At 36.3% G+C, this 21816-nt stretch overlaps 1 protein-coding gene and 1 pseudogene across 1 annotated transcript; one reads left to right on the top strand and one right to left on the bottom strand.

Moving 5' to 3' along the window:
- Positions 1–825: 825 nt before the first annotated feature.
- On the top strand, positions 826–6167 carry LOC112184898 (annotated as a pseudogene).
- A 7980-nt stretch (positions 6168–14147) lies between these two features.
- LOC112185960 lies at positions 14148–20548 on the bottom strand. The gene is made up of 11 exons (XM_040513367.1): positions 20140–20548; positions 18254–18457; positions 17816–17822; positions 17555–17698; positions 17210–17387; positions 16943–17023; positions 16470–16553; positions 15721–15807; positions 15094–15200; positions 14646–14937; positions 14148–14534 (listed from the first exon to the last, which is right to left on the bottom strand). The coding sequence occupies exons 1-10, from the start codon at positions 20546–20548 to the stop codon at positions 14838–14840; spliced, it is 1401 nt and encodes a 466-aa protein (XP_040369301.1). The 3' UTR covers positions 14148–14534; positions 14646–14837.
- Between the last annotated feature and the right edge of the window lie 1268 nt (positions 20549–21816).

Genomic DNA, 21816 nt, shown 5'->3' with positions numbered 1-21816 from the left:
TCTCTTTGCTTTGGAGAAATGGAGGCCACGATGCCCATTTGCAAGGCTATTACTCCAACTCCAGTGAGTGCCTATATTTTCTTAAGCTTATTTTGATTTAGATCTGGGTTTTGAATGTACAGTTGTGTTCGGATTAGTTGGAATTTGATGTATATATAGAAGTTCACTACAGTTCTGTTAGCCTAACACTAGGAAAGCTTTCATTCTGGTTTATTAGAGCTTGTCTTTGATTCGTGTATTTGAAATTTTTGAGCAGAAAGTTGGTTTCTAGGGTTCTTTAGTGAAGTGGATTAGAAGTACCAATTTTAATTTGGTATCTTTTCTTATTTCTGTATGTATGGTGTGTTTCAATTTAAGATGTGGATGAGGTTTCGGTGATTGAATCGTATATACTTAGCTTCATTCATTTTTAGCTTTTGTTTCAATATTTTGAACCACCCTTTTGATGTGTGTGAAACACTGTTCTCATAGATATTGTTTTGAGTGGTGAGTTTACATTGAATTAGGCTTGTTTTGAAAGTACATTCATTTATCTGCGATCCACATTTGTAGAGATGGGTGAAGCAGTCAAGGTAGTGGTTCCAGAGTCTGTTCTAAAGAAGAGGTAGAGAGAGGAGGAATGGGCCTTGGCAAAGAAGCAGGGGCTTGAAGCTGCCAAGAAGAAGAATGCTGAGAGTAGAAAGCTTATTTACAACAAATTCAAACAGTACACCAAGGAGTACGCAGAGAAGGTACATCTTGTTTGGTTTATTATATTAAACCAGTACACCAAGAATTATTTTCCCATATTCTGTGTTTATTGTTTGCAGTAAGTCGTCGGTAAAAATGGTTTCCTTCGAGATGAATGATCGGAAAAGTAAGACAAGTTTTATTACTAATCTTTGCTATCCTCATAGTTTCCCAATAGATTTGGATTCTTTAATTACTTTCTTGATTTAAGCTATATGCATCTTAATTGTGTGAACTTGTTATGGGTAATATTGTTTATTGATTCAGTAAATCTAGCACTATAGTTGAGTCTAGTGTGACTGAAGTTGCTCTGCTTAGAATTTGGTTGTGGTTACTAATATGGTAATTCATTAAAATCTGGCACTATAGTTGAGTATAGTGTGACCGAAGCTGCTGTGCTTAGAATTTGGTTCTGGTGACCAGTATTTATGCCTTTTTTCGAGTTTGTGTAAATTGATCTGCAGTGGATTGCAACACATGTTATGTGCTGTGATTGTTGTGGTGAAAATTGTGTACCACTTGGAATTATTTCTAATACAAAAGAAGCTATTATAGGAACTTATTTTTCTAGTATGTTTATACTGCATTGCTTGTCCTGCCTCTTCTTACTGGGTGTCAAATTTCATTGAGAAAGGTTGTATTGATTGCCAGTTGAGCTGTATTTGATGTATTTGAACTTTTGGTGTCACCTCTAATTCATGCAATTTTGAAATGAGACAGAGATCGGACTGGGATTGACAGGATTTGGCGTATTTTTCTCATTGAATGGTTTTTTTCTTTGACAAGGGATTACTTGCAATGGGAAATGTGAGTGTATTTTACATCTACTCTTCTTGCTAAGCTATCTGCTTCCTGTACATTTATGTTTTGTTTTATGTATTATTGGATACGATATGTGTTTTAGCACTTCTTATTTTTTAATTAGATCCTCTTCTTCTCAGGGGTGACTTTAACAATTGGATTTAAGTCCACGCTGCAATTCTTCATGAAACGTCAAAATTTTAAGGTTTTTGATGTTCAACTTTTCACTGGATTTGTGTCCTTGTATTTCAACTTTCTTTTTTCACCTTGCCTTTTCTTCTACTATACAGGGGTCAATTTCTTTTGGTGTTATGTTCTTTGTGCTCATAGGGTGGCCAATTGTGGGCATGATTTTGGAGGCATATGGTTTCATTGTACTCTTCATGTCTATATTGTTACTTTGACCCTTTTCATAGTGTTAATACTCTGGTTTAAATGTAAGTTCATGATGGAAAGTATGTTGTGCAGTGGCTTCTGGCCAACATTGGCAGTTTTCCTGCAGAAGATTCCAATTCTAGGATGGGTGCTCCAACAGCCATATATTAGATCGGTATGTTCAGTTTGTTGATGTTTAGCTATCAATTTAATCTTGTGTCTGCTTGATGTGTGCATTAGTGAGTGCCATTGTATGCGTTGCTGCAATTACCTTTTTTCTTTGTGGTTTATTTTTTAGTGATTTACATCTACACTTGTCACGCCCCTGATTTTTCACACATGAAAATCGATATATAATCCCATAATTACATACGCGTGAACGTTCAGCCATCAATACAAAATACCTAGAAACTTTTTCCCTTTTAACCCAAGTACATACTGATGCTCTGAACCCACTATCTCAATATTGACCCACTCCATAAAGTCATATATTACATAAGCTTACGAATTAAATTGTCAACAACAAAATAAAACATAAATGCTGCTCAGAGTTAACTATACAACAGAAGTCCTTAGCAAAGGTAAAGTCACAAAGGTGGCTCCCTACCGTAAAGCTGCTAGCTCGCTGCCTCAACCTCGAATATCCTAACCTGCAGGATTAACCCCTATACCGTTTGAATAGTGTGCCGGGTTGTCACACAACAAACCTGGTAAGCTTTTGCAAGCCCGTATGAGTAACTCAAAACACACATGCACAACTCACGCCAAACGAGGAAAACAACTCACGCTTTGATTCCTTAAAACACGAAATAAGGAGAACAACTCACACTTTAATTTCCTTTCAAATCGAAATAAAAGAAAGCAACTCACACCTTGTTTTCTTTTAAAACGAAACATAGAAAACAACCCACACTTGAATTCTATCAGTTGTACCATAAGCGTACCATAGAAAGCAACTCACACCTTGATTTCTATCAGTAAAACATAGAAAATAACTCACACCTTGTTTCCTATCAAATATACCATAATCGTACCATAGAAAGCAACTCACACCTTGATTTCTATCAAAACGTTAATATGGAAAACAACTCACACCTTGTCCCCTTAAAAACCATTAATAAGGAAGCAACTCACACCTTGTTCCCTAAAAATACGTAATGTCATGAGTTAATAATAACCAATTCCCGTTACCCCATGAATTACCTATATGGCAGACAGATTAGAGCTCTAACTGAAAACGTAACCACTCGTCCGGCCAAAGACGTGGTCACCTGAGATTCTGCCCAAGGTCTTAGACCTTCGATCCTCGGGCCGCACTGTCCCTTGGAGCAAATCATTAAAGGAGTCGCATTGGACCCAAAATGTTACACAAATCGCAACGCTTTTGAAAACAATCGAAATCAACATTTCCATAATCATTGTTTTCCGAAAAAAGCCATAACACAAAACAATAAAAAGCATCAATTCATGCCTATTGTTTTCATACCCAAATCTCAACGCTTTTCTCAAATCTCAATGCTTTTCAAAACAAATCGAATCAATCATTTCCACAAATCATTTGTTTTCCAAAAGCCACACCCCAAAACAATAAAAAGCATCATTTCATGCATATTGTTTTCATAAATCCACAAACCACCCAAAACATATATATTTCACGTAAATATATATATCTACTAATACATGCATACGTATGTATATATATACATCCCATAATATATATATATATACACACACACACATAGTCATCAACTCAAAAATGTCACTAATACCATCTATAGTTTGCAGTTAACTAAATAACTCTCAAAACGATAAGGTATTCCCGTTCGTGAATGAACTTCGTGAGATTACTCACCTCGAAACTCCCGCTGCGTCTTCAATACAGAACAAGGCAGCCAAACCACCCAAAATAGTTGTCCAAAGAATACCTCGTCACGTACCTAAGGAATTACAGCTCTGATTCAGTCAACGAATCACAAGGAATAACGTTCGAAACCCTAAATCGAACCAAAATTCTCAAGGTGACGCCAAATGAGGCGAAACCACATCCGAGACCACCCAATGTCTCCGAAATACTTATACGATCGATATGTCAAAATCACAAGTCGATCGGATGCTCAAATCCTCACGGATCGAATCATCGAACGGTCTGAAACCGTAAAATCATAACATATTCATTCGATCTCCAAAATTTATGTATTATATATCAAAACGCTCGTATCGACAAGTAGAAGATATATAATAGCAGAAACTATCCCTTGCATGGCCGGAAGGCCACCATAACGCTGCCACAGTCGGCGGTGCAACCACCACAACCACCACCGGCCAAAACTCAAAACCACAACAATCAAGCCAACCAGAAATGTTCATCATGAAGAGTAGAGCAACTTTCATACCTGGAGCTAAGTCTGGTTCGGCCTAGATCGTCCTAGATCAAGCTTGCAAGATCGGCCAATCGCAGCCGTTTGATCAAACCCCAGATTCATTGTGCACCGTAGATTTTCAAACCTAGATCTTCCACTCCACACGCAAAATCGTCCTACAAGGTGGTTATGAGGATGATCAGAAGGAGGAGGAGATTCCGAAACTAAGAACGATCGGCCGAGAGGAGTCGCCGGAAACTGAGAAAATCCGACAGGATCCGACTACGTCTACTCTTCGATATCCACTTTTCGATGGTCTCCGTTGCCGTCAAGCACCAGACGGAGGACGGTGAGATGGTGGTGATCACGTCTGCGTTGGTTTCGTCGCCGGCGGACGTCGGGAACGGCCGGAAAAGTCGGGTCGGGTCACCGGGTTTGGGTCGGGTCGCACGGAGGCTGAGGAGAGAGAACGGAGAGAAAAGGGTTTCCGAAAAAGGAAATATGAAAATTATGAAATTATTTTCGGAAATTCCCTATTTATACCAAAATGGAAACTTCTTCCAATGGCCATAACTTCTTCATACGAACTCCGATTCTCGCGTTCGATATGTCAACGAACTCGTATCGACGCGCTCTACAACTTTCGTGAAGGAAGTTTTCGGAGAATCCCAACGTATAAAAAGTCAACCTTAGGCAACCCCCTTAAAACCATATTCTTCAATTAATTATTCACCCGAAACACTTCCGCTCTATCCACGAGCCACGAAACCATCCAATAACCATAATTTAGATTCCGGAAAATCCTCGGAAAATAAATACGAATTTCCGGGGCATCACAACACTTGTCATATGACTGAGTAAATTCCAACTCTATGTGAGTAAAGTTCATGCCTGACCAATTATTGCAACTTTACTTTTGTTCTTGTCATATGTGTTTTTTGCAGAAATTCACTTATTAATTCCCTGCTGTAACATAACACCTTGAGCTCTAGCGCTCGCATAATCATCCTGGGAATTTGGGAATAATTATATACACATAAGATCCTTAGAAAGCTATTTTTTCTTATCACAAATGAATGAACTAAAATTATTTTATAGACTGAAGTTTGAGTTTCTGGGCTTCCAATCAAGTGGAATGGTGCTTCTTATGAATCGAGACTACTTTGAAGCATTTTGTATTGAGTTCCTACCAGGATTTTCATTTCAAGTTTGAAATGATTTTATTAAATGTTTGCTTTCATGGTTGTCTTTTGTCTTGTATTATCAGCCTTAACAATTAATACTGTGCTTATTGTTTAGGTGTTCAAAGACAGGAATCTGGTTACACGGCTTGTCAGAAGGGCTGAGAGGGCTGGTTACAAGGCAATAGTCCTCACTGCTGACACTCCAAGGCTCGGGCGCAGGGACGCTGATATCAAGAACAGGTGAGCGGTAATTTAAGAATATCGCGTGGAGATAAAGAATTTCATGTGATATCTACTGTTACTATGTGGCTCTTTTGGTACATGATACTGCTTCTATGTTCCATATGCAATCAAATATCATTTTAAGGTTTGATATATCTTCTTTAACTTGATTTTGCGTAATGAGGTCTTAAAGCTGTCTAATGGTTCTTCACAGGTTTACTATGCCACCAAGTTTGACATTGAAAAACTTTGAAAATTTGGATCTTGGAAAGATTGATGAGGTTGGACCCATTTACTTCTGATATCAGGCCAAATAAAAGTCTCTGCGGTTACTTTTCATTTTGGCTTAGTTATTTAGCATTGTGTTAATGAAATTGCAGACCAATGATTCTGGATTAGCATCATATGTTGCTGGACTATTTGCCCGCTCTCTCAGCTGGAAGGTAAGATGATTGCTTCAATATTGATAATTTGAAGTAGCAATCTGAAGTAACAATTTGAAATATTTTATGGGTAACATGGGCTCATAGGATGTGAAATGGCTTCAGTCAATCACTACATTACCAATTCAGAGTTTCTTGCCTAAGTTATTCTATTTTAATAACTTAGCAGGGATCTGTCATTCACTTTTCAGTATTAAAAGCACCTGGCATGGATGTACTGAAGATTTCTATGAGTCCACCACAAGAAATAGCAGATGGAGTTTCAATATGGGAATGGTTTGGTGCTGCCTTAGATGAGGGAGTTGATGCATCAAAATGGTTTTCGGACTATCTTGGGAAACCTAGTCGACTTGTTCACTTTAATGTAGGTAGAGTTTCATGTGGTACTTTCAAAAGAGTCAGGCACTGATTACTGAGAATATTTCTGACAGTGGTGGTATAAATTACAATTTTCAGTTCAGCTATGCAATTGCATGTTGTGCAGTTATTATGTATGTGTTGATATCATTATATTTTGCACATTTGAGACTAGGAAATAAAAATTTGATTGTGTTGTATTCTAAATGCAGCTTCAGAAACTAGACCTGTGAAACCGTCCTTTTGGTCTCATAAACCTGTGGAACCTGAATATGCTGGGGGGGAAGCAAATCATGTTCTCCGACCTTTTTTCATACTTGATAGCGTCTCTGGTTAATCAAATTGAGATGTGGAAATAGTAGTTGCTTCTGAGATGGGGGATCCAACCTAGACCTTGTCATTGTACCTTTGCAGGCATCATTGGATACACTAAATGAGCATCTGAAGGACCCTGTACCAATTAACCGTTTCAGACCCAAGTACTTTTCTTCTTATATAGCATCCCCTTATATTGTTTAACAAGCATCAAATTTGATCTTTTGTTTTTGGTAGTGAAAATTTTGTTGATTTTCAATAGCATGTATACTGTAATGCTTTTTGTTGTCAGTACTTCTATTAAAGATAGACCTCAATGTTATCAGTTTCATGATAAATATGCATAGATCTGATTCTCAAATACTTCTGTTTGCATGTCACAGCATTCTTGTTGACGGTTGTGAACCATTTTCGGAAGATTTATGGACAAATGTCAGAATAAACAATTTCACATTTCAATGTTGCATGCTGTGCTTCCGCTGTCAGGTATAAGAGCTATATCACTTCTGCATTTTTTTGCCTGTCTGATGGCTGTCAAGCTATTTCCATTGCATATTTTCCTCAAAGTTGTATTTTGTAGCAGTTAACAATTGGAATCTAAATACTTCGATACGCATGCTAACTATCATCACCTTAAACCATCAAAACCACCAGAGCTGGGGCTTTCTCTTTTGTTACAGGTGTAGTATCTCATTGTTCAACTACTTTCTCTAACCATAAGTCAGGTCTGTGAACCTTGGACATATCCTATCAATAACTAAGACAATAACATTGATATACTGAGAGCATGTCAGTTTATTGTAATAACTTGGTGCGGTGAAGGTTTCTTATGCTTTCATGTTTGATTATGTTTTAGGTCAATGAAGCATCCAACTATACCCAAAGTTCCATATCCCCCAACATAAGAAGATCAAGTGCTGCTTGTCATGGAATTGTGATGAGCTCCTACTCTTGTCAAAGTGAAGCTTGAAGAAGACAAGAAAGAAGCTGTACCTTATTTGTTTCTCATAGCCGTGTTTATTGGATCATTATGAATAATTGATCCATTCCATTTTGTAGCCAAATTGTTATGTAGTAGGTGAATTGGGGTTTTATTTTGTCCATTTTGTAAATTGTTAAGGATGATGATTTCAGATAAAATACCTCAATATTCAAATCACTCTTGTTAACTGTTGAAATCGCAATTTATAGCAGCAGCTACATACTTTGTGGACATCATCTTCTTTATAGAATCTAATGTCTATATATAAAGTTGAAATCAGTTTTAACCATAAAAACTGATGTCCAGTAATAGAGATACATCAGTTCCAAAATGAAAATTGATGTTACTAAAATATACAGACATCGATTTTTTGTCCAAAATGATATATTACTAAGTACCAGACATCAGTTCCAAAATGAAAATCGATATTACTAAACTATCCACACATCGGTTGTTTGTCAATAACGATATATTACTGAGTACCAGACATCAGTTCTAAAATGAAAATCGATGTTACTAAACTATACAGACATCGGTTGTTTATCAATAATGATATATTACTGAGTACCAGACATCGTTTTTTCCTTACCCACCGATGTTAATGTAAGTAAATATATCGGTTCCTACAATACTAGACTTTGTATATTGACTCTAAAATCGTGGTATATGTGGCAAATTACGCTTCAAAATTATGAAGAACAAGAAATGTTTATGGGAACCGATGTCTGTAACAGTATCAGTCATCGGTTCTTAAATCAATAACGATGTTAAAACGCAAATTTGTGTTGTATAAACTATATTTCTTTAAGCATTAAATACAATAAAATGTGGGTTTAACAATAGTAAAACATGTAAGTTTGTTATCATTTAAACCTATTTACATCGATTTATAATTAGGAACTGATGTCTACACGAATACTAGACATCGGCTAAAAACCGATGTCTGCATTTTCCGGATCTTTCTCATCACCCACAAAGACATCGGTCGGGTTTTTGTTTCTCATCGGTTTTTGGCCGATGTCTGGGGCCATAATTCTAGTAGTGAGGATTTCCCTTCCATACGAAGTTTCGTGACTATGTTTCTATTGCAAGGATTATTTAATAAGGAGATTATTTACTGTGTGGTTTTTTTTTTTGCTAAGGGTGTAGTTTTAAGAATTTCTTATGCAAATTCATTAGGTAGGCCTGGCCTGCTTTTGTCATACGTTAACTATATAGCAAGCGGTCGTTGTCTCATCCGGTTGGGGCGTGACAGTTCCTGTACAACTTCATGAGAGGTTTCAAGGACCGTCATACTCTAACTTTCTCAGTTTCATCCATTTCATTGTAGCTGGTAGTTATTATGATTATAATGTTATATTAAATTCATTGCTGGCTCAGTGTGAGTGTGTTGCTGCTACAGGTGAGAGTATCACTAGGTCCTCAGTTATAGAGGAACTTGGAGACCATGGAGAAGCACACTTAGTAGCTATGGGTGAACTAGAATTCCGTAAACAATTTCTAATATTAAGTGATGCTGGAGGGTAAGGAACATTTTTACCCTTTGTGTTTTCCTTGCTTATTTGGCTAGTAGTCTTGGTTAAATTGTTTACCTGTTTTGGGTGGTCATTTTTTTTTATTTGTCAGAATGAAGTTGAAAGATCTGATAGCGGCAGAGGACATTAGGCATTGGAAATATTTGCCAATGGTAACGTTTGAGAGCAAAATTTGGGAATATCTAGGTCGAAAATGCATCAGCCCTGAAGACTATTGATTGGTAATTTACATTCTTTGATTCTTGCTCAACTGTACATTATTGATTACCCTAATTTGTATACAACTCTCATGCAAGACTATTGTAATTTAAGGTATACGCAGCCACTATGGATTCTTTCAAGAAGATGTAAAAATTATCAACATCATATATAAGTGCATTGGATATAAGTATGTTGGAAAGCCAATCACTATGTCCTTGCATCAGAGTAATCATCTAAGCCCTTATGTAGCTAATTTTTAACTAATCATTTAGTTTGAAGATGCAAATCTTATCGATTAGTTTTAAACTTTACTCAGTTACTTCAGAGGCTAAAATATTAATTGTTAACTTCATAATTTACCCCATAATTGGTAGCTTCTTTCTCTTTCCATATTAAAGAATCATTGTTAAGCTCTTTAATACAGGCACAAGCCTAACTTTGTATCCATTATTATATCTGCCTGATGCCCCTTTCATGTTTTTGATGTATTATAGAGTTTTGATTGGGATTCTGGAAGCACACAGTGTCTTGGGTTGTTACGTCAACGTGGATGGGAGTTACAGAATCAAGGTTTGTATGCTTACCTCTTTGTTATAAGTTTAATGTTTTGCTTACATGTTTGTATATGTATACCTATGATCAATCGGTTCCAAAGGCATATCCAGATAAGGGTACTGTTATTTGACTTGATTCCCTCTGTAATTAATATTACTGTAGATTAATGATGGCGCCCACATTTTCTACGGTTCCTAACTTAATTTTTTGTTTGTTGCCTTTGGTTGATGGGCAATGTGCTATATTGTTTGTCCTGCCAGATGAGGAGACAAATGGCTACTCGGCACAATATTCGCCAACCGGTTTTACTGATATGGGGAACACAGCTGATCAAGGTATTTGCAGACATTTCATCTATTTGCTTTTATTCATGGTGAGTGGTGAGTGCATCTATTTGTAGTCCTCAAATTGATGGAAAGGAGTTCTTTTGTCAAGCCAGGTAGGTCTAATTATTTCAAGTCTAATTGATTTGATTGTAGTGAGGTTTGAAACTGATTGAAATATAATGCAACATAGGAGCCACCTATCATATGAGCAATTTAGTGCATTTCTGGCTTATTCATTGTGGAATAGTTTTGACTGTTTGCTACATCGATGCAACTGAATATCTAGCTTATTCATTGATTACAAAAATAGTGAACAATTTGTATACATTTTCTTCCAGGAAACTCTAAGGAAAGCAGAGGAGATCTTTGGGACAGATAACAAAGATCTGTATTTATCATTTCAAGGATTGCTTAGCCGCAACATACACTAGTGTCCCCCACACAGTTGCTTGTAACATTTATAATAATCAGTAAGTTCATCCTCAGTTTGTCTCTCCATCCCTGCATTAATATGTTTCATGGAGTCGTATTTTGCTATTGGTGGTCAGCAAATCTTTAAGATTATGGTCTTTGTCTTTATTGCTTCTTGGTACATATGAGTTATCAATAATCATGTGCCATGTATCGTGTATTAACGTACATTTTTGTAATTATGTTGCAGTGGAGATATGTAGGATGCTATTGATAGCGTATCAAAGGCTTCTCAAAGTAAGATATTAAAGGCTTCTTAAAAGTTGTATAGTAGCATATAATTTCTAGACTAATATATCAAGTACACTAAATCTTACTCTGTGTCATAGGAAGATCGAGGCACAAAGGTAGACAATTATTATGATTAAGTACCATGTAGGATATGGACTTAAAATCATTGTACATGTTTCCATGGCACTTGCATGGTATTTAGTATTTACAACCTACATTTACATCCTTGCTGGCATTATTTTCTAGTTTGCTTTCACCAACAAAATAAAGCCCTTAGCTATTTAAAGTGGATATTATTTTTCTTCCCCTTCATTACTCTCTGAATTTCCACTTATGGTGTTTAGTACTTCTTAACATTACCAAGATAACTAGATGATTATTTGGGTCTGTAGGAGAGGCCTAATTTAAATTAGCTCACTTGATGAATTGAAGATGAAGTGATATTATCTATTCACATGTGTAGCGAATACCTAGATGTCATACAAAGCACACACTACTACTATCTTCATTCACCACTAATTCTTTTTTTTTCCTTAATTTTTGTGTTCAGTAATTAACATGTTGCATCACTCAATCATCCATACTTAAATATTCTTGATCTCTTATCTCCTAGTTTTCTCTTGTTCAGGGATGGAGTGAGTGAGTCACAGTTCTACCAAGTCTTGAATGTATTATTGGATCAGATTATTGAGCTTTTAACAAAATCTTCTAGGCTGGAGGTTCTTCCACAATGGGTCAGTCTCTAATTTCATTCATGTTTTTGTATGTGTGCATCAAAATATGATATGTTAATCTATTTCTCATTTAATATGTTCTTAAATTTCTGTTTGGTTATGAAATGATGACTTTGCTCTTTCTTTAGATGTTGGATGATGAAAATGAAGGGTGTTCGATATATTAACAGAGAGCATCCTTTAGGCTGCACCAGCACAGGTTTCTTCTATTCCATTTTCATTAGACTATGTTCACATTCTTAATACTTGCAACTGTTGTGCTTTCATCATTGGAAAATTCTACAATATGTTAACATATGACATGCATACAATTGCCTTAAAAGTGGTAAAATGAGTCCTTAAAATAATAATACTAGTCCTCAAAGTGGTAACATGAGTCCTTAAAGTGGTAAATTGTCTTAGTTACCACATGAGTCCTCACAATAGTAATATTAGTCCTCAAAGTGGTAAATTTTCTTAGTTTACTATATGACTCCTGAAAATAGTAATATTAGTCATCAAAATGATAACATAAGTCCTTAGAGGGGTAAAAATAGTTTATGTATGAGAAATGTTAACATACTATAGTTTTACCCTTCATCATTATTATTATGTGCAGTCTGGCAGCTTACTTAAATTTTTTTTTTTTCATATTAGGTGCATGATTATTTATATGAACTTCCCATCAAAACGCTTCCACGAATAGGACACGTTTTATAAGAGAGCTTGAAGAAGCAAAATGTTTTGATGCGTGGACAGTTGCGTATGGTTCCTAAGGTATCTTTATTTAAGCATTTCTGTCTTCTTCTTTTTTTTATCATTTTGACTACCATAGATTGAAGTATGTATCAAACCCTAAATTGTAACTGGACTGGAGGTACACTAAAGATACGAAAAGAAATAGAAAAAGATAGGAAAAGAAAGAGAAAGAGAACAGCTAATTTAGGAGTGCAAGTTGTTATTGACTGTTAAGTCTTAAAGGTTTGATGACGACTTCCAGAATCATTTGTTGAGATACTATTAAATTAGACTATTTATTGCAACACCCTACTTTAGAGAACTCTTCAATTTTTTTTGTTGTTGTTGTTGTTCTGTTGAAGTCTTCTAGTTAATGTACAGACTACAAAATGATGTTTGCTAATTTACTTTCTGTGAGGTCATGGAAGTGTTGATGTACATCTTTGCAAGCATCTCAAATGAATCTGATGATGAAAGGTTTGAATCTCTTTATTTTTCCTTTTACTGCAAGTTCTATAGCTATAGGCTTTGTGTAATATGCTTCCTTGTGCCAGCTCTACTTGTTTCCAAGTTTGCTGTATGTTGCAGCTAGATCTAGTTTCTTCAATTTTTATTTATTTGAACCTTCCATGCTCTCTGAATGATATTGCAGCTGTTTCAGGTAGTATTTATTCACTGGTAATTGGAAGAAGATTTTTTTTTTTTTTTTTTTTGAATTCTTTACAAGTTTTAAGGACACTTTTTTAACGTTCTCTATTATCTTTATTAAGTGTCCTATTTTATTTTTAAGGACACATGAGTTTTTTTTTTTTGTGTCCTCTAAAGGATTTAAGGACACCATTTCTGAAGCTTTTAGGACACAGTTTGTGTGTCCTAGTATCAAAAAGAGGATATAGTTTGTAGAGTTTTTAGGACACAGTTTTAGGACACAGTTTGTGTGTCCTAGTATCGAAAAGAGGATATAGCACTACTACAAAAACTGCATCACACAACGGTGGAAATCTATTTTGTGATGTGGACCATGTCTGTCGTCTATCTCGATGTTGTGTGATGAGCACACTCACACAACGGTGAAACACCATTGTGTGAATATCATAGACACAACGCACTGCTTATTACCGTTGCACCAATTCTGCGCATGCCAATGCCAGAAATTGGATGCGCGCATTTTCGATAGTGATCAGACAACAGAAGTAAGTACACGCTGTTGTTGGTTAACTTCTCACACAACATAAAAATAACACTCAGACAACAGAAGTAAGTACACGCTGTTGTTGGTTAACTTATCATACAACAGAAAAATATGGCGACTGTTGTTGGTTGTTCCTTCACACAACAGGTATTGTAAGTAACTGTTGTATGTGTGAGGCTTAGTGTTGAATTCTTCACAAGTCATACAACACATTGTTTCTATACCGTTGGGTGATTTAGCATTGGACAATTGATATAGATTTGTTCTGTTGTGTGAGTATTAATGAGACAACAAAATTTTATAGGGACAGTTGTGTGATTACAAGTTATTTGTTGTGTGATTAACGACATATGCGTATTCATACCACATAATTTAATTCACTATTGTTCATGCATTATGGATATTGTACCTGGAATATTTGCACAAATATAATGCTCAATATATATTATGTAATGAAATACTCTAATTCAAGCGTCTAGTGTACCAAAAGAGCTAGCAGCCTTTGTCAATCATCTATACATTTATGTATCCACACCATAAAACCAAAAAAGAAGGCATTCTAGCTAGCTTGATAGCTGCTGCATTCTAGCTAACATTGAAAAATAGCAAAAGCTGATACAAACAAATCTTTGAGAGACAAATATTTGCGACTAAAGTTCTCTCATACTTGCATAGTGTAGTGCTAAGGGAGCTGCACCTAGTGTGTCTGGTGGATGCTCTAGTTCCAACTTCTTTTTCAAAATGATATGTTTGAGCTTACTTGACTTGAGCTGCTCCAACAATTCCAATTAAAAATCCAGCAAACTGTAAACAATACTAGTAACTTGAGTAGAGACAAACTGGTACAAACCATTTTGGTTTCATCTCGATACTGGGCTCAAATAGAAAATGATCAAATAGAAAGGCTTTTCTCACCTGTGGTATTCAGCATAGTCACAGTCATAGCCAATCGGCAACTCAAATGACCTGAACATCACATCTGCCAAAAGGAAAAAAGAAGAAGACAAACATCAATAACTATATAGCTTCAATTTCAGCCCCGGATTCAACTTCTTTAGGCATCATCAAGAAACTTGAAAATATAATATCCCTGCTGACTTGTTTTCCTCACCTTGAATGCTTGGGTGACAACTGGAAAACCGCATAATCAAGAGGCATATCAGATTTCATTTTCTCATCCGCTCTAGTTCCTTTACTCCACAGGCCTCTTTATATAGGGAAATAAATCTTATATAAATGGAGTGCATATTAGGAAAGGAACTCAGATTAACCATCAAGTATATAGTGCATATAATGAAGTCGGCAACAGAGCTCCATTAGTACTAATAAAACTAAACCACATGCATATAATGTGAGAGCTTACCTTACATGTGATAGCTCCCTCATAATGATTTGGTTATTCATGCCCATAACTTCCATACAAGAAAACCATACCAGATCTGAATTCAGAAAGGTTATTAAACATATCAACTGCACTAGAAGGCATGTTCTATTAATACCTATCAACTATTAATCCTCTTCTCTCACATTCACTTATTTCAAGTCCATGCATGTAAATGAAGAGAACTACCAGTTGCACTAGAAGTTAGAAAACAAAGCCTTGAAACAATCAACACAAGCCAGTATTCGCTCCAAAATGCTACCTCTACATATCGAATCAAGTTCAAAATTAAGGAACCAAACTTCTGAAAACTCAAGTAATTGAAAACAAGCTCAAGTAAGTAAAACCAAGAAGCAGCTAAAAGAAATTGTTTTCATCCATTGATACTTGGATAGATTAGTGACAAAAGAGAAGAAAAGCGGGAACTTCGAATTCCATGTTCTTCTTATGAACCCACAGCACAAGTACTGAACTATATTGAAGCAAAACTTCAAAATTCAGAAGCTAGAGACCTAAACTACCAAGGCCCTTATTTCTTATCATTTTGTTTCAATGAAAGCATGAAACTTTTGAAACTTTCAGAGAGAACTCAGAAGAAAGCACATGTACCTTGACATTTTCAGGGAATTCAGGAATCTTTAACGAATCAGCTGAGACCTCTGTCAACCATATACCGGGAAACAACGCCTGTAAATCCTACCCACCATGAATATCATTACTTTGTTTCCAGAGAAACCAAAGGAAGAAGAAGAAGAAGAAGAAGCTGAATTTGGGAGAGATGGAGAAGCTGAATTTCTTCATCTCAGTTAATTTGGGAGAGATGGAGAAGCTGAATTTCTTCATCTGAAACCCAAAACTTCAGAAGCAATAAACCGAGAGACAGAGAAGCTTATATATTAGCTTCCTAATAATGATTACCCTAAAATCTGTAAAAGCACTAATAAAAACGCAGCTAAAAGAACTAATAATTTCTCAAGTTAAATATAAAAGTAGGTTTGCTATATAAAGAATTTAAGAGTAATTCAGAACATGTAGGAGCTAGGAGAAAATACGTAAGATACAATGTTTATATGATAGATGATTCTTTGCAATGAAAATTAGTTGCCATTAGGATTGTCGCTGCAACGTCCATTGTAATAGATCATACAGTTCTTGTTAAAAACTCCCATGATCTCCTGCATGGGGAATGCCCAAAAAGTATTTTCATTAAGAACTGACAATCACAGATACAGAAATAATTGAAGTTTATGAAATAACTAAGTTTGAAATTGTAGTTTCTTGGACATAAAAGTTTAATCACAGTTGAGAAAATATAACTCTTTTGGTGAAGAACTGTGGGAAAAATTGGCCAGATTTACCTTCTGGGGAAAATCTCCATTTGCCATTTGAGAATTTATTAGTACCCTAGCTGCACGGTGCAATGGAGTTGGGTCTCTCTTTGCCTTGGAAAAAAAAAAATACAGGTATTAGAAGTCATCACAAGAAATGTGGAAGTCCCTATAGTTAATCCGTCAAAGCACCTAAAAAAAAGTGTTAAAAAGGAAATTGAACATCATATAATATTCCAACATCATTTGGATCGCTATAATGGATTACATTTTGTTAAGGATGACAGAAAATTGGATTGATTGATTTGATATATCACATGGGAAAGAGAAAAGAAGACAAGAATGCAAATTATGCACCATCTTCTTAGAAATGGAGGAGGTGGAGGAAGAAAAGAATAAAGATATAAACATATTTTGCTCAAGGAAAAAAGAAGAAGTAATATATGAGGTAAATGGTTAAGAATTGATGTCAACTAATGAAAGAAGTTAGTATCCAAATGCACCTGCCCAGCACCAAGCAGGGCCAACATAGCCCATGCAGTATTGACTATATGTGGCCTATTATCCTGAAGATTTGAATACACCTGTTGGGAAAGACATAAAAAAAATCAGCAAAAAGTTGCACATATTAATCATAGATCACATATCTTGTCAGATTTGTACAAAAGTGAGACAGCATGAAAGTAGATAATTATATATGATTAAATATAATAAGTTTCAAGCCTAGAAAAGTCAAGGAAAGGATATATCAAATTTGATACACCATTTACCTTGTTCTGACATGATAGATAACTTTCTCCCCATCCACCAGAAGCAAGCTCTTTGGATAACAAAAAATCACATGCTTTACGGATGCTAGAGCAGTCTTCATAAGTCCTTCCAGCAGCAACCAAACCCTTTATTCCAAACCAGCCAGCATAGGTGAAGCAAACTCCCCAAGAACCATACCTAGTATGAAATCTCCACAATTTAGGTAGTGCTACTAATTTCATAATACCATGCAAATAAAATGTGAAAGCCTAGTTATTGGTAATTTGCCTAGGTAACTATGAAGCAGTGATATTACATGAAAGTTTCAATGTATATATATTAAAAACTGAATTTTAAAAACAAACCAAGAGCCATCTGTTGCTTGTATCTTTTCAATGAACTTTGCAGCATTAGCAATACAGTTTTCTATTTCTTCCCTCCTATGTCCAGGATATAATTTCTTAAATAGCGTGAGTGCTTGAATTGCTGCTGATGTACACTCAACATATCTGCATCATCATTTCAGTCAGGATGACATCAGGTGTTTTCCATGATATATATATATATATATATATATATATAGGATTAATGTATAACAATCAACATAAAGTGTGTAGAAATCTTACGGATAATCTATAACAATCAACATAAACTGTGGCAAATGTCCAAATAGATAACACAACTCCAATCAGCCTAAAAGGATTGTCGCTGCAACGCATGAACTTATAAATCAAATCGGCTAAATCACATCTTGAATAAATTCACAGCTTATCCAAAAAATCCCAACAAAAAATCGCCCAGAGTGACAAAACTCGCTGAGACACTTAATCAAACACTCAAGAAGAAAAGAATGGGCTGAAAAGAAAGCATACCAGAAATCAAACACTCAAACAAACAGAAATTCAGTCACCTAGACTTGTCAATCGTCAGTTTCTATAATCCAATCTCTCTTCTGTATGTAAAGCTTTGAGATTTCCCTATAATCAACAAACCCAGTAAACAAAATTTCAGATTAAAGAATTGATAGAGGGATCGAATTTAATAAACAAACCCAGTAAACTAACCCAATGGCGTAGCGACACCCTCCCCCATGCCGGAGTCGGCGTCCTTGAGCCTTTGGTGAGATGGGTGGATGTCAAATCGGTGTAGACTCAAAGACTGTTTCTTGACTGCGGGTTTGGGGTCGCCGAAGGCATCGTAGAGGCAGTTGAGGATGACCGGGAGGACGTTGGCGGCAAGGGTCTGGATTGTTTTCTTGAGATCTTCGACTGCAATTTGGTAACAGAAGTCAGACTAGAAACCCGATATCTGGGTTTGGAGAGCGATTGAGAGTGATTGAGAGTGTTCTGACTCGGGCTAGAAAACCGGGTATCTAGGTTTTGAGAACGATTGAGAGTGATTGAGAGTGTTCTAACTCGGGATAGAAAGATTTGATAGTGATGGAGAGTTCTGATAGAGTGATAGTGATCGAGAGGGGAAAGAAAGTTTCGAGAGTATCTCCGTGGGTTCTTTTTTTCTTTCTCTCGACAGTTTGCTTGGTAGGTTTGGCTGGTGAGAATATTTGCTTGGTTTGTTAATAAGACTTGAATACTTCAATAAATTTGTCATAGAAGAATTAAGTTCGTCACACAACAGATAATGAAACAACTGTCGTACAAGAGTATATAATGTCAAAGTAGAGAGGGAAATTTGGCTGCCTAGCTAGCTCGGTTTGGAGGGAGCAATTCAAATAGATTTGAGCCTTCACACAACAGAATGTCTACATTCTGTTGTACCTTTTGTTATATCATTCACTAGGTATACCTAGTAGAAGGTGCCAACTTTTTACAACATTGGCGCCTAGTCGAAATTTGGAGCAAAATTTGACGCCCAGCTCTAATCATACAACAGATATAGCAATACTGTTGTATCTTGCAATATTCACACAACAGAACATGCATAATTGTGTTGTGTGATTAAATTGGTGAACTTGTCTTGGGTGGAAATTTTGAGCTCAGTGATGGCGGGATATATGCCGCTAAATTTTGTGTCATTCAGATAACGGAACATGCATAATTGTGTTGTGTGATGGAACTCTGAAGAAAAAGTTCTTAATTTAGTAGTATTCCCACAACAGAACTTCATTAATAGCGTTGTAGGATGGAGTTCACGTTATCAGACGACGGTCAATTTTTAATCTCTTGTCTGATAGGTGTTGTGTGATGCATATTTTGTAGTAGTGTAGTTTCTAGAGTTTTTAGGACACAGTTTAGGTGTCCTCTTATGGATTTAAGGACACCACGTACACAGCTATTAGGACACATAAACTGTGTTCTCTATAGATAAGAGGACACATTTTTGGTGTCCTTGTTTGGGACTTATAATGACACCCGGATAGAGGGCTCTTTTTTAAAGTGTCCTTGTATGTATTTAAGGACACGATTTAGGTGTCCTTAAATCATGTTATTGTAGTGGTGTCTAGACCAAAGAAAGTTTTGACACCATACCTCAAGTCGATGAAGCAAAGACACATGCCATTCATATACTTGGAATACACAAGCATATTGTAAATTACTGATTTAATCAATTAAAGCCTCCCAGCCATGGACAAAAGTGAACCCATCCAACTAGAGAACCGCAATATAATTTTATCAACAATTTTTTGAAAATGAGTAACTCTTGGCTTACTAGGAAAAATGGGTACCCCAAGGTAAGTAAAAGGCATCGAACCAAGAGGTATCCCCATGAAAGAAGCAATAGAGTGGCGTCGACAATGCATATGTTTGCTAAGAAACACTTGAGACCTTGCCTTATTAATAATTTTCCCTGAGACGGAATCATACTCAATAAAATTCATCACTCACTGCAGATTGTGCTTATCACAATCGACAAAAAATAGTAACATCATCTGCAAATAACACATGGGAAGGAGCTTATGTACCATGGGGAGAAGAAATTAGATAAAGCCTACCTGCTAACACAAGCTCAGAGAGACCACAACTTAATACCTCTTTAGCCAAATAAAATAGTGGAGACAGCGGGTCACCCTGGGGCACACCTCTACCACAGGAAAAGAAACCCACTGGCCTGCCATTAATTAAAAGCGAAAGGTTAGCTAACTGAAGGAGTGCTTGCACCCAAAGCATAAATTTTGGATCAAAACCGAAAGCCTCCAGTACATGAAGAAGAAAACCCCGTGAAAGAGTGTCAAAAGCCTTAGTAATGTCTGCCTTGATTGCTATATTACCACCATAACACTTTGAATCCAACATATTAAGGCACTCAGAGGTAGTCATGATATAATCAGAAATGTTGCGACCTAGAACAAAGGCATGTTGCTGAGGCGAAATAATATGAGAAGCAATAGAAGCAAGCCTCATGACAAGAATTTTTGGAATAATTTTGAACACAAAATTAGTGAGAGCAATAGGGCGAAATTGCTTGATTGAATTTGCATGGTCAACTTTTGGAACTAGTATAATGATGCCCGAATTAAAAGAAGCAGTCAACTCACCATGAATAAAGGAGTACTACACTATAAGAACCACATCAGCCCCTGTTACATCCCAACATGAAATAAAGAAGTCACCATTAAAACCGTCTGGACCTGAAGCACTATCAGAATCCATACATTTTACAACCTTCCAAACCCTCAAGTGAGGGAATAGTAATGAGAATGCTATTTTCATCATCAGTATCCAGTGATATTCTACGCTGTTAGCAAAAAGGTGTGAATAATAATTAAGAATATGATTCTGAATAGAAATTGAATCATCATAAACTTGATTTTCATTGCGAAGAAGAGAAATTGAAGCCCAAGACCTTCGTGCTCTACACATAGCAAGAAAAAAAAAAAAAAAAAGCATTACGATCACCATCTGACAACCATCTCAATCTAGGCTTCTCCTTCCAAAAAAGCTCTTGCCATCTGATAGACTCATTCAAGTTGGCTTGGAGTTCATTTCTGTTAGCAAAATCTGCATCAGAGCCCCGTGAAGATGAAATGCCTTATTGTAAATCAGCCAAAGTTGCAAGATCTTCACGAACTCTATGATGAATATCCCCAAAAACCTCCCAATTCTAGGATCTGAGAGCTTTCGAAGCACATGTAATTTGTGTTGGAAGACTGATAGAGGGCACCCATGAGTATTGACCGAAGACGAACACTGAGTTATAAAAGTCCGAAAGTCCTTATGGCCTAACCACATTTTGCGGAACCGAAATATACTTTGATGATTTCCAGAGGCCTTAGAGAATGACAATAGAAGAGGATTATGATCCGAGCAAATTCGAGGCAATGTACAACAATTAAACTGATCCTAAACATCCAATTAACCAGGAAACAATGGCGGATCCTTATAGGGGCGGGTGTGGGCCATGCCGCCCCCCCCCCCCCCCCCCCCAAAATTTATTAAATTACCGATTTTTAAACCTTTCATCTGTTTTGCTTTTCATTTAATTAAGGTTTCTTTGGCTTTTGAATGTCCCATGCAACCATCATTTATAGTTCAATGCTTTTCATATTTTATTATTATAAGTAGAAATAATTAAATAGTCATTAGAAAGCAAAAAGGAGTCACCATATTTCGACACATCATCTTCTAGACTTATACAAGGTCATCTACTATTGCTACAGTGATCAGTCTAA

Source organism: Rosa chinensis, chromosome 2 (genome assembly GCF_002994745.2).
Source record: "Rosa chinensis cultivar Old Blush chromosome 2, RchiOBHm-V2, whole genome shotgun sequence".
Classification (NCBI taxonomy): domain Eukaryota; kingdom Viridiplantae; phylum Streptophyta; class Magnoliopsida; order Rosales; family Rosaceae; genus Rosa; species Rosa chinensis.
The sequence above is the reverse complement of the archived record's forward strand: the minus strand, read 5'-3'. Positions and strand labels throughout refer to the sequence as shown.

What these genes read in the sequence shown, in the direction of transcription:
- LOC112185960 (XM_040513367.1), bottom strand. Translation starts at nt 20,548, where the DNA reads ATGAGGCTTGCTTCTATTGCTTCTCATATTATTTCGCCTCAGCAACAT. An exon ending in CAAGCAACAGATGGCTCTTG is followed by an intron (nt 17,388 to 17,554) that starts GTTTGTTTTTAA and finishes ATTTCATACTAG; the next exon opens with GTATGGTTCTTGGGGAGTTT. An exon ending in AGGGAGCTATCACATGTAAG is followed by an intron (nt 14,938 to 15,093) that starts GTAAGCTCTCAC and finishes CCCTATATAAAG; the next exon opens with AGGCCTGTGGAGTAAAGGAA.